Source organism: Cervus elaphus, chromosome 8, assembly GCF_910594005.1.
Source record: "Cervus elaphus chromosome 8, mCerEla1.1, whole genome shotgun sequence".
Lineage (NCBI taxonomy): Eukaryota > Metazoa > Chordata > Mammalia > Artiodactyla > Cervidae > Cervus > Cervus elaphus.
The window spans coordinates 9312045-9324933 of NC_057822.1; the positions used below are offsets into that span (position 1 = coordinate 9312045).

A 12889-nucleotide genomic window follows, 5' to 3' on the forward strand; every position below is an offset into this window, starting at 1 on the left:
CAACAGGGGGTGTGTGTTTTATAAAAAATGGAAGTTGGTAAGGAGAGGTTTTTAAGAACAATGCCTCTGTACCCATCTTGAGCTGCCCAAGGATGGATATGTGAAGCAAGGACAAGATCTTTAACGATTCTGGGCTTTTCCTCCTTGGCTTCTGGAGAGACCATCAGCAATGGCTTCTTTGTGGTTCCTAGAGCCAGGGTCCTACCCTGCTGCAGCAGTGATTAGTATCATGGCAGCTAAAGGAGAAAGGGCGGTGGGGGGGGGGGGGGGGGGGGCGTTTATAAGCTGTGAGATCACTGCAGACCTACCTCACTGTGTTGTCACGGGGCAAATGCAATAGAACGCATTGGGTGATGTGTGTCTGATCCTTGTCTCTCCCAACTGCTGCCCCCCTCTAGTTATTATATTTGTCTGGGCTTTGTAGGACTTCACAAGTAGCTGATTTGGTGATTGCTAGGTGGCCTAGTTTGTGTAAATATAATGTGTTGGTCTTCTCCATGTTCTTTTGGGGTTTTATTGTTTACAAACTTCTTTTTATATTGAGAAAAATAGCCAAAGCATCTTTGACAAAATGTTCTGCACCAGGCAAAAAGATCTGAAACATAAGCTTGGGGGCCCCTCTTCTTGAAGTTGGGGGGGGTCTTGAACTACACTTTCTTTTGTGTTCCCCTTCCTCTATTTCCTATTTCAAACAAGATCTGTCCTAAAAACTAGATTCCTACCCCCTCCTCTTCCACGTTTGTGCCCCCCAAAATAGACCATATACCTATACGTTTAATTTGTGGGGTATCTGTGATTAAGTGATTTGTGCAAAAATCCTGAAGCAGCTAAGATCTCTCCATCCCTTGTTGCCAATCTCGAGTCATGTCCATTCCTTGATGTGATTCATGCTACACGGACTGCTGTATTTGGATGGATCAAGACCAACTTTAATTTCTAATCCAAGGGTAGAGAGGAGCAATGAAGGGGGCCTTCCATGTAGAAGGTGGGGCTGGGAGACCACGAAAGGAAGGATGAATGTATATCCAAGTCACTCAGGAACTTTTATGCAGGTGCAAGAAACTTATGTCAAAGTAGCCACAAGATTGTTTAATAGCAGACAGACGAATGTAACTCCATGTTTACTGCTAGAAACCAAAGCTTTGTATGAAATCTTGAATTTATGGGGAGGGAGGGAGGGTAGAAAAGCATGTACCCATCTGTTTTCTTCATCCCTTCTTCTCATTCCTGAACGGCAGGAGACAGCCCCTTGGGCTTTGGCGACCCCATCTGGGCAGTGTTTATTTGATGGCTGATTTTGCGGTGCCAGGAACTTCCTTTCCCATTTGCTATCATTTTGTAATACACACGCTGACCCTTTTCCCTTCCCTTTCTTTTCCTTGGGAATATACAATAAATAAAAACTTATTGGTACTGAAACTGTCATCTTGGTTGATATTTAAGGCGCCTTCCTCCTACCGTTATTTCCACCTTCTTGGATTGGGACTCAGAAGTCATGAGAAGAACCATTAAGTTTTCGGTTCAGCCATTTTCTTAGGAGCGAATCTTGAAAGTTCAGTCTTTTTAGCACCTCATTACAGTGGATTTTTGTTTCTACTTAAGGCCTCTTGTCCTTTCCTTGGAAGCTGCCACATTCAAGAGGGGATTAAGGGCTTGACATGCATAAGAATGGGGTTGCCTGTGCCACTGGCTGGGATGAAAGGATGGGGCCATGGTTTGGGGCATGAGACCCTAATAATACTTTGTCCCTTGCTCCTCAAAGCCCTTTACAAATCTTAATTAATTAACCCCCTGTAGCAACCCAGGGAGGGAAATACTGGAAACTGGGGAAAGTGAGGCCAGAGGAGATACACTGACTAGTTACAAATACATGTTAACAAGTTTGCTAGCTTTCTATTTCTTAACATCTAGCTCCCCCCATAAAAAAGAGGGTTTACTTGATTGGAAGCATACCAACTATCACACAAAGGGCAAGAAACCATTAACAAAAACAAGGGTAAGAAGTTTCCCTGGTGGCTCACTGGTAAAGAATTCTGCAATGCAGGAGATGATGGTTCGATCCCTGGGTCAAGAAGATCCCCTAGAGAAGGAAATGGCAACTCCAGTATTGCCTGGGAAATCTGAGGCTCCTGGCGGGCTACAGTCCATGGGGCTGCAGAGTTAGACACAACTGAGCAACTAAACACTCCAGGGACTTCTACCAAACGTCAAAGCCGGTCATGGAAGATGTTAAAAGCAGCAAACTACTGGATTTCAGTAAATGGTTTTCCTGAAAAATTGAAGTAATCAGATAGGCAACTTAGATGCCACGCAGGAAGGATGGAAAAGCTTAAGAAATTTCATGGGTGGGTTACTCATCTTTAGACGGCTTTGAATAACCCTTTCATCATAAAGTGAAAGACAAAGTAATGAATTGGGAGTTATGACTGCAGTATCTCTCTCTTGTTTCTTTGACGACACTGGAATCGAAAGTTAGAAACAGGAAGGTTCTTTGAAAATGGTAGTTTTTGTTTCCCTTCTTTAATTTTGAGAAAACTAAACTCCCAATTTCTTTTGTGAGTAACTCGAATTCCTGCAGCCCTTTTCGTTAAAGGTTTGGTAGAGAAAGAATACCCCCGATTTTTCTGTCAGGGTTAGTTGATGGCCTTATAGTTTAGAAGCCATTCTTAAGCAGAGTTCTTTCTGACCTTAATCCTTTTTTTTGAGTTCCTTGGGTAGGTCCTACGAATGCAAACCCTAAAATGTGTGTGCCTTAAGGCAGCACAAAATGGACTGAGGTTAAGTCTTGTGAGACTAACGAGAGCCAGGAACTTCGCAAACGATTAAATCCACTAAATAAGACAAAACGGTGTAAACACACGCTTCTTAAGACTTGTATCAGCTCTAAAGCCAATTCTGCATCCTTATAGTTAGCAGAACATAACCTTACCCCTTTTTCTCAGCAGTCCTAATCTGCAGCTAGCGGCTGAGAAGTCCCGGCATTTCTGAGATGAGGCTCCCCTAGCTCCTGATTCCTGTCCTGTAACCGGATGGTCTACAGACTTAGCGGCTCTCCCAGGTGGTCTGGACCCCGCCTTCCCCAGCAAGGTCCCCGACACTTGGCCCGGAGCCGAATCTCACGCCTCACCGCGTCCCGAAAGCCCGGCTCTCGCATTCGCCTCACCCCGCCCCGCCCCCAGGCGTTCGAACGGCCGAGAACGCTTGCCTCGTCGCTCCTCTTCCTCCGAGCGCGCAAGCGCAGGCCAGGGCTCCGCCCCTTAGGTAACGGGAGAGGCGTGTCCCAGCGCCCAACGATGACGTGTTCTTCCAGCGCCACGTCGTGAGGAAGTGTCGGTCCACTGGAGCAGTTGGAAGGCGCTGGCAGAGCTCGTCAAGGTGCTGGATTCAGGGTGGGGTGGACTGGAGGAGAGGGATTGACTGGGCGAGAGGCAGCTGTGGGACGGGCAAAAGGGACAGTGGAAGAGACAGTGAGAGAGTAAATAATTGGGAAAGCTCTAGGCTAGGAGGTAACGGGTGCAGTAGCTGAAAGGGTTGTCGACCTGGAGCACCGAAAGTCGGAAGCTGCCTTGGGGAGGATGGAAAAGGAAGAAGGGGGAAGGATCAGGATGTAGGCACTACGATGTGACTGAAAGCTGACGTTTTCAATAGATGTTCAGAAAAAGGCGGTGCAGACACTGAAGGAGAAGGGGATAGCAGCAAGCTCCACCAAGCCCGTGGAGCCAAGAAAAGGCCTCTGCCCTCAAAGTCCTGTTGTCTTATAAGTCTGGGTGGAGAAAGACTAGAGGCTTAGACCAGTGCCTTTGGCTTCTAATGCTGGGTGCTCTCTACCGTTTTTGGCGTAGTTGCAAGTCAGACGTAGTTGTTTGCCGGCGTGGTGACTTCTGATTCTCTTTCTTGTTTATACACAGTTACCTGGTTGGTGTCTAATCGTCCTGGGCTGCTTCTCCGGGGCAAGAATTATGTCATGGGTCAAAGAAGGAGAGCTGTCATTTTGGGAGCGGTTCTGTGCCAATATCATAAAGGTGAGCAGTGGCGGACAGCACCAGCTGGCCTTTTGGTTTGTTGGGTAATCTTATATCAAAACCTGTTATTAAAGTTGAGTAATCCCTGACGTTTATGGATTTATAATAGAATTTAGCAGTGGTGTGAAAGAGTCTTAGAATTGCAAGTCTATGTTTCTGGCAAATTACTGTCCTAACTCCCGCGTTTTCAGGAAACCTAGGACCTCCCCGTATCACTGGGCAGTACGGGCTGTTAGGTCTTCCTGAAATTTGTTTCCGTAGAACTTTGATCGGTTATTCCTAGTACTGTCTTCTGGGTTTAGATAAAATAACTAATCTTGCTTTGATGTGATGGTAGAGCATAATGGTTAAGAGTTTGGGATCTGGAGGCAGACTATGAATGAAAGTCCTATTCTGTCATATACTAACCATGTGACTTTATATGGTGGTTTTGAGGATTAGATGAAACTACATAGAAAGCACTCACCACAGTGTCTAGCAGTTTTTAATTACTATTGTTGGGGGTGCCTTTCAGCCATTTGAAGACTATAATCACTCTGTTTCCTACATTCTCCTTGGTTCCCCCAGATCTTCCCTCAGCTTTTTCTCTAGGAATCACAGCAAAGTTATATCCTCTGCATATGAAAGGTTTGAGATTGGAGCCAGTCAGCTTGGTTTCAGCCCCAGGCTGCCAAGCAGCAGGTAGCAGTGAATTTATGAGTAAGCCTTGAACCCCACCTCCCCACACACAAAAAATGCCAAGTGATCTCAGACAGTGCAGGAAATGGAAAGCATCTCCTTAGGGAATCACTGCAGTCTTGTGTTGGGAAGAACAAACTTCATGACTTTATTGGAATTTTTTTTGGGGGGGAGGCCTCTATGTAGGGGACAAAAATAGAAAATGTCAGAGAGTTGCAGGGCAAGCGGTCTATGAAGAAACCCTCCAGTGAGGGAAAATAGTTCAAGGAGTGAATTTTTGCTATGATGGACAACGTAACGCTGCTCTAAGCCAGATAAGAAGTTTTGTTTGCCTCCCAAATGCCTTTTGTTTTGAAGTGTCTCCTGACATTGAAATTTTTATAAAAATCTTGAGTGTCTTCTCTTGTGAAATAAGAAGATCCAACAATTTTAGACCTCTATTCATGTGTGACAGGACTCAGATGGAAGTGGGTGCCTGTTTTATGAGGAGGATGCCTTCTACATTTCACCACATCCATCACCATCCCTCCTATGTCTTCCAGTTGAAAGCTAATGAAACCAAGCTGGTGGTTAAGGGCATGTGGTTAAGACACGTACTCTGGAAGCACATAGACCTCCATGTGAATCCTCACTTTGTCTCTTCTCGGCTGTGTAACTGGTGCAGGTCACTTGACCTCTCTGAGCCTCAGTTTTCTCATGTGTAAAATGAAGATAATACTATTTACTTCACATGTGTGTATGATGAAAAAAAAAAGGTGAAGTATAAAAAATCCAGCATAGTATTTGACATGTAGTAAGTGCTCAATAAACACATAAATAAAAATAAATAGAAGTGCTTACTGCTTATGTATTGAGCAAAAAAGTACAGAATACCCGATTCTCTTCCTCAGGACTTTTATCATATAACTCAAGCCTATCAGTTTGGCATATTGTCTCCTTTTATCTCTGAGTATTATGTGATGTGTCCGTTTGTCTTCTTACCTCACAGGCAGGCCCCATGCCCAAACACATTGCGTTTATAATGGATGGGAACCGTCGCTATGCTAAGAAGTGCCAAGTGGAGCGGCAGGAGGGCCACTCACAGGGCTTCAACAAACTGGCAGAGGTGGGTGTGGGTGGCAGAATCAAGGGTGAATGGTCTGGTGAGAATTGGATTATGGCTAAAAAACCAAGCCCTGAGTTTGCTGTGGTTTGAGAGTGCTTTTATAGCTGTTTGTTTTCTTCCTTGCTTGTTTGCTAGCTATAAGTCTCATATCAACATTTACAAAAAATTAAATCGTCTAGGGAATCATCACAAAATATTTGATATAAGAACAAAATTGTCTCCTTTTACCACTTTAATCAACAGTTTATATTTTTCTGTGCCTCATCCTAGTCCTTATAGTATGTTCAACATGACTTAACATCCATAAAATTATATCTATAGCTTTTGAAAAAAATTATTTATTTTTCAGTTCAGTTCGGTCATGTCCAACTCTTTGCAACCCCATGGACTGCAGCATGCCAGGCCTCCCTGTCCATCACCAACTCCTGGAGCTTACTGAACTCATGTCCATTGAGTTGGTGATGCCATCCAACCATCTCATCTTCTGTCATCCCCTTCTCTCGCCTTCAGTCTTTCCCAGCATCAGGGTCTTTTCCAATGAATCAGTTCTTCGCATCAGGTGGCCAAAGTACTGGAGTTTCAGGAATACTGTGTTGGTTTTTGCCATATATCAACATGAATTAGCCATAGGTATACATATGTCCTCCCTCTTGAACCTCCCTCCCCCTTCCCACCCCTCTAGGTTGTTTTAGGGGGTTTGGGTTCCCTGAGTCATAGCAAATTTTCATTGGCTATCTGTTTTACATATGGTAGTGTATATGTTTCTATGCTACTCTCTCCATTCATCCCACCCTCTCCTTCTCCACCCCCCTACCCATGTCCATAAGTCTGTTCTCTGTGTCTGTGTCTCCATTGCTGCTCTGCAAATCAGTTCATCAGTACCATTTTTCTAGGTTCCATATATATGTGTTAATATATGATATTTGTTTTTCTGACTTTCTTCACTCTATATAATATGCTCTAGGTTCATCCACCTAATTAGAATTCACTCAAATGTGTCCCTTTTTTTGGCTGAGTAATATTCCATTGTGTATATATACCACAGCTTCTTTATCCATTCATTTGCCTATGGACATCTTGGTTGCTTCCATGTCCTAGCTGTTGTAAATAGTGCTGCAATAAACACTAGTGTGCATGTATCTTTTTCAATTATGGTTTCCTCAGGGTATATGCCTGGTAATGGTATTGCTGGGTTGTATGATAGTTTTATTCATAGTTTTTTAAGGAATCTCCATACTGACTTCCTGGACATACTGGAGTGGGTAGTTCCCTTCTCCAGCTGATCTTCCCAACCCAGGGATCAAACCCGGATCTCCCGCATTGCAGACAGATTCTTTACCAGCTGAGCCACCAGGGAAGCCCATGAGTACTGGAGTGGGTAGCCTATCCCTTCTCTAGGAGATCTTCCCAACCCAGGAATTGAACTGGTGTCTCCTGCATTGCAGGCAGATTCTTTACCAGCTGAGCTACCAGGGAAGCCCATGATAGTTTTATTCATAGTTTTTTAAGGAATCTCCATATTGTCTTCCATAGTGGCTGTATCAATTTACATTCCAACCAACAGTACAGTTGAGTTCAGTTTAGTTCATTCACTCAGTCATGTCCGACTCTTTGCGACCCCATGAACCGCAGCACGCCAGGCCTCCCTGTCCATCACCAACTCCCAGAGTTCACCCAAACCCATGTTCCTCGAGTCGGTGATGCCATCCAACCATCTCATCCTCTGTCATCCCCTTCTCCTCCTGCCCTCAATCTTTCCCAGCATCAGGGTCTTTTCAAATGAGTCAGCTCTTTGCATCAGGTGGCAAAAGTATTGGAGTTTCAGCTTCAAAATCAGTCCTGCCAATGAACACCCAGGACTGATTTCCTTTAGGATGGACTGGTTGGATCTCCTTGCAGTCCAGGGGGCTCTCAAGAGTCTTTTCTAACACCACAGTTCAAAAGTATCAATTCTTGGACGCTCAACTTTCTTTATAGTCCAACTCTCACATCCATACATGACCACTGGAAAAATCATAGCCTTGACTAGACGGACCTTTGTTGACAAAGTAATGTCTCTGCTTTTTAATATGCTGTCTAGGTTGGTCATAACTTTCCTTCCAAGGAGTCAGTGTCTTAATTTCATGGCTGCAGTCACCACCTGCAGTGATTTTGGAGCCCAGAAAAATAAAGTCAGCCACTGTTTCCGCTGTTTCCCCATCTATTTGCCATGAAGTGGTGGGTCCGGATGCCGTGATCTTAGTTTTCTGAATGTTGAGCTTTAAGCCAGCTTTTTCACTCTCCTCTTTCACTTTTATCAAGAGTACCAACGGTAAAAGAGGGTTCCGTTTTCTCCACACCCTTTCCAGCACTTGTTGTTTGTAAATTTTTTGATAATGGCCATTCTGACCGGTGTGAGGTGATATCTCATTGTAGTTTTGACTTGCATTTCTCTAATAATGATGTTGAGCATCTTTTTGATGTATTTATTAGCCATCTGGATGTCTTTTGCCCACTTTTTGATTGGGTTGATTGTTTTTCTGCTATTGAGTTGTATGAGCTGCTTGTATATTTTGGAAATTAATCCTTTGTCAGTTTCATTTGCTATTATTTCCTTCCATTCTGAGGGTTGTCTTTTCACCTTGTTTATAGTTTCTTTTGCTGTGCAAAACCTTTTAAGTTTAGATGGGTCCCACTTGTTTCTTTTTGTTTTTATTTCCATTATTCTAAGAGGTGGGTTATAGCGGATCTTGCTGTGATTTGTGTCATAGGCGTTAACCTCTAGGCCCTGTCTCAGCTCCAGTTTGTTCTCCACCTTCAGTGTCACTGGATTCAAGAAGTACCAGAAGGCTGAGTTTAAATTTGAGTTTTACTTCTCTTTCCTTTGAGGTGTCATTTCATACAGGGAAGTGCACAAATTTGGGGTTTTGACAGTTGCACTCATGAGTCTACTCCACACCTCTGTCAAGACATAGAACGTTTCCATCTTTCTAGAAGGTTCCTTCGTGCCCCTCCCCGTGAAACCCTGTGCTACCTCCTCTGCCGCTCTACAGGCAACCACTGTTCTGATTTCTGTCACTCCAGATGAGTTTCTGCTGTTCTAGAACCTCATATAATGGATTCATACAGTAGAGCTGTGGACTTTTGATATATTTCTTCATTTTCCGAGCCTCAGTTTTACTATCTGTAAAGTCGGCATGAAAACAGTAATGCCTTTCTCAAAGGGTTGCTTGAAGAATCAAATGAAATAATGTCTGTGAAAACACTTTGGAGACTTAAATGCTCCACAGTTGTGCAGTTGTTGCTTGTCTTCTAACTCATCAGCCTCTCAGTCTTCTGGAATAATGATGTTGTGGGCAGTAATACCTGTGTTCTTATATACCTTTAGCCACCTGGTGAGGGATGGATTGTGATGCCCTTTCACAGATAAGGGGATTTAGGCCCTGAGAGGTTAAATGATATGCCGGCAGTCACATAGCAAGTGCATGATGGAGTCAGGGGCTAGGACCTAGAACTTCACTCTCTCAGCGAAGAGTTCTTTCCAGTAAACCACAGTAGCATCAGCATAATAATACTCATTAAGTTCGCATTTTTCAGTCTCTCAAGTGGTGGCTTTCTGCTTGTTTGGTTCATTATTCTGACAGAAGCATTGGTATTAACCTAGCTTTACCCAGAGTGGGAAGGAAAAAAGTCTGTCTCCCACTTCCAGCACTGAGTCGGGGCTGAGGCATGTCCTGTTTCCCTTCCTGCTCTTCCTTGTATCCTAGCTCCTTGCCTTCTCCCCCTCAGACTCTGCGTTGGTGTTTGAACTTGGGCATCCTGGAGGTGACGGTCTATGCGTTCAGCATCGAGAACTTCAAACGCTCCAAGAGTGAAGTAGACGGGCTAATGGATCTGGCCCGGGAGAAGTTTAGCCGCCTGATGGAAGAACAGTAAGATGCTATCAGAGGGGCACGTGTGTCCTTCCACCACCTCCAGCCTTATCCTAACCCTCAGCTCTCTTTTCTGGGGCTAGTTAAGGAACTCTAAATCTTTCTGCTGTTAATAGGACCTCTTCAGTGGCAAGTATGACAAGCTAGTTTTTCTTTTTTTTCAAAGGAAACGTTTATTTGAGGGTACAGAGGTATTTCATAGAATTCAAGGACAAGTACGGCCAGCCTCAGGTAAAACTGAAGTTAAGAAGTGAAATCCATTAGATAATGGATTCTAAATGCTTCCTTGGGCATTTACTTCTTTTGCTCCACAGACCAGCTTTGTCTGCTTTAGGAGTGCAGCCCAGAATGAACTAAAACCCTAATTGGTTCTAGTTCTAAGCAGCCCACCTTGGATCAGATTTCTATCCTGGGACCAGTAAGCTGTGATCAGGGAAGCAGAGTAAGAGAAACTTTGAAAAAGTCATTTTCTGTGGTGCAGTCATCCCTAAAAAGCTACTACACTTCCCTGTATATTCCGTTGGAAGGGAATGGATGATGCACAAAAGGCCTTTATGGGGATAAGTCAGTACTAGTCTTATCTGTCACTATGTTTAAGCCTTAACTTGGGGAGCAAAGCCAGAAGGGGACAAAGAGGAAGTTTGGTGGAAATTATTTGCTTCAAAGTGTGCATCTCTCTCCAGCCCGGGCTGCCCCAAAGTCTTCATAACAACCATTCTCTGCCCAGCTCCTCCTCACTCCAGGACCAGGCAGATGAGAGAACAGAATGCTTAGAGCTCTAGCAGAGCTGGGCCTAGGACAGTTCTGTCACTTCTGTCCCTGTGTGGGTCTGGGTGAGGGGAGAGTAGCCAGGCTTCTCTGTCCATGTTAAGATGGTGAGACTCTGGGCCACAGACATTACTGCCTCCTTTGGGGCTCAGAAGTCACACCCAAGGGACTGGGGACAGAGGTAATGGGGACACATTCCAGGTGTTCAGATTCTTCTGTATTTCACACTAATCTTGCCTTTTTAAAGTGCTTATACTATGTGTCAGGCCCTGAGCCTGATGTGGATTCTCATTTAATATTCTCATTATCCTGTGAGAAAGGTATTATTATCCCAGTTGTAGAGAGGAATAAAGTAAAAACCAGCCGTTTAGGTGTGTATCTTGGGTTGCACAGCTATCAGAGAGACAGAGCCAAAACACACAGAATCTTTCTGACTCTGGAGCTAAGCTGTTGTCTACTATACTGCACTCCAAGAAACAGGAGGTAATCTTACAGTTCTTAAAAGGTGCTCCTGAGATTGTTCTAATCAGTCAGTAGTAGAGGACATGGTCTTAGGTTATGAAGTCCTGGATGCAGCAAGAAGAAACCTTAGCAGTGGTTTTCCTATAGTGTGCCACAACCCCAGTGTTGTGACGGGTGGGCATGCAAGGACCCAGAAGGAACATGGTATACAGTGCTGCTTTATGTTTATCTGTCTTATATATTGGACATCTGTTAGATTTGATTATATATTGGACATCTGTTAGATTTGATTCAAAGAAAGAGTTGTTTGGCTAAAAGAAGTTTGGAAAACCACTGGTCTAGTTTGGTTTCATCAGTTGGGAAACTAACCCTTGTGGAAAGAAGAGAAAGGTTTGCCCATGGTCACACAGCAAACTAGTGGCAGAACCAGGCTGGGAACCCAGATCTCCTGGCTCCTTGCCAGCACTTTCACAACTCCTTCCTTGTAGACCTCCTTCAGGTCATGTGTATTCTCACAGTGTGGCACTTTCCCAGAATGGCAGAGATGATTAGCACCCCCAGTTTACAAGGTAAGAGGCTCAGCGAGGCTCAGCAGTTATGCTAGGTCAGATAGTAAGCAGTAGCACTAGGGCTTGAATCTAAGTATTCTTTCTCTTTTTTGGCCGCATCCCAGGGCATGCGGGATCTTAGTTCCCTGACCAGGGATTGAACCTGTGCCCCTTGCAGTGGAAGCACAGAGTCCTAAAAACTGGACTGTCAAGGAATTCCCAAATCTAGGTATTCTTATTCAAATATTGCCTTGATTCTGAGTATACATTTGTCTACTATCACTGAAGTGGGTTCTCAAAATTAGGTGATTAGATCTTGCTCACTCTTGGAAGAAATGTGGTTGAGGGTTGCAGGGTGGAAAGGCTGTGAGTGCAGCCTTCAACTCTGGATCAGGGTTCTCCAGAACCTGCCAGATAACCTCGCCCCACAGTATACTTCTTGTTACGGAGCTCCTGTTTTCCAAACATTAGTCATTCTGTTTCTCCTAAGCATTCCCAAGTTCAAGAAGCTGACTAGGGAACAGTGAGTTCATGCTCACTCTGCCGTTTGGGAGTTACTATGTGGAGGCAGTGTAATGTTGTGATTAAAAAAACAGGCCCTTGAACCAGACTGCCTTGATTCCTTATCTGACTTTCTACTCACCAGCTGTCAGATCTTGAACAAATTCACCTCCCTGGGCCTCAGTTTCTTCATCTGTAAAAGGGGAATGGTAATGGTGTCTGTCTCAAAGGTAGATGTAAAAATGGAGTGCCTGTAAAACACTTAGACCAATGTCTGAATAAGTGAAAGTTCCTCAATGGTGTCCGACTCTTTGCAACCCCATGGACTGTTCTCCAGGCCAGAACACCGGAGTGGGTATCCTTTCCCTTCTCCAGGGGATCTTCCCAACCCAGGGATTGAACCCAGGTTTCTGCATTGCAGGTGGTTTCTTTACCAGCTGAGCCACAAGGGAAGCCCAAGAATCCTGGAGTGGGTAGCCTATCCCTTCTCCAGTGAATCTTCCTGGCCCAGGAATGAAACCGGGGTCTCCTGCATTGCAGGCGGATTCTTTACCAACTGAGCTATCAGGGAAGACCAGACCAATATCTGGCAATTAACAAACATATAATTAATGTTAGATGTTGCTATACTTACAGTTCACGAGAAGTTAACAAAAGTAACCTGTAATACAACTCCTGCCCTTGAGTTTGTTCGCCTGTCAAAATGAGACAGATAGCATGGAATCCGTGTGATGCAGCTTGCCAACAGGGACACGTGAGGCAGTGTAATATGTGGTAAAGAAGTTTGGGTTTTCAAATCAGACAGACCTAGGTTTCAGACCTGACCCAGCTCTTGATGGCTGTTTGACCTTGGGCAATCCCTATCTGAGCCTCAGCCTATTCTGCCTGAGCCTC

At 44.4% G+C, this 12889-nt stretch overlaps 1 protein-coding gene across 2 annotated transcripts in view; it reads left to right on the plus strand.

The window, feature by feature from the left end:
* Positions 1-3301: 3301 nt before the first annotated feature.
* DHDDS (dehydrodolichyl diphosphate synthase subunit) overlaps positions 3302-12889 on the plus strand; it is a 33687-nt gene continuing 24099 nt past the window's right edge. For both annotated transcript variants that reach the window (XM_043909352.1, XM_043909353.1), the window contains exons 1-4: positions 3302-3375; positions 3909-4022; positions 5689-5805; positions 9574-9716. In XM_043909352.1, coding sequence (XP_043765287.1) covers positions 3960-4022; positions 5689-5805; positions 9574-9716 — 323 coding nt within the window. In that variant the 5' untranslated portion in view covers positions 3302-3375; positions 3909-3959. The remainder of the gene's footprint in view (positions 3376-3908; positions 4023-5688; positions 5806-9573; positions 9717-12889) is intronic.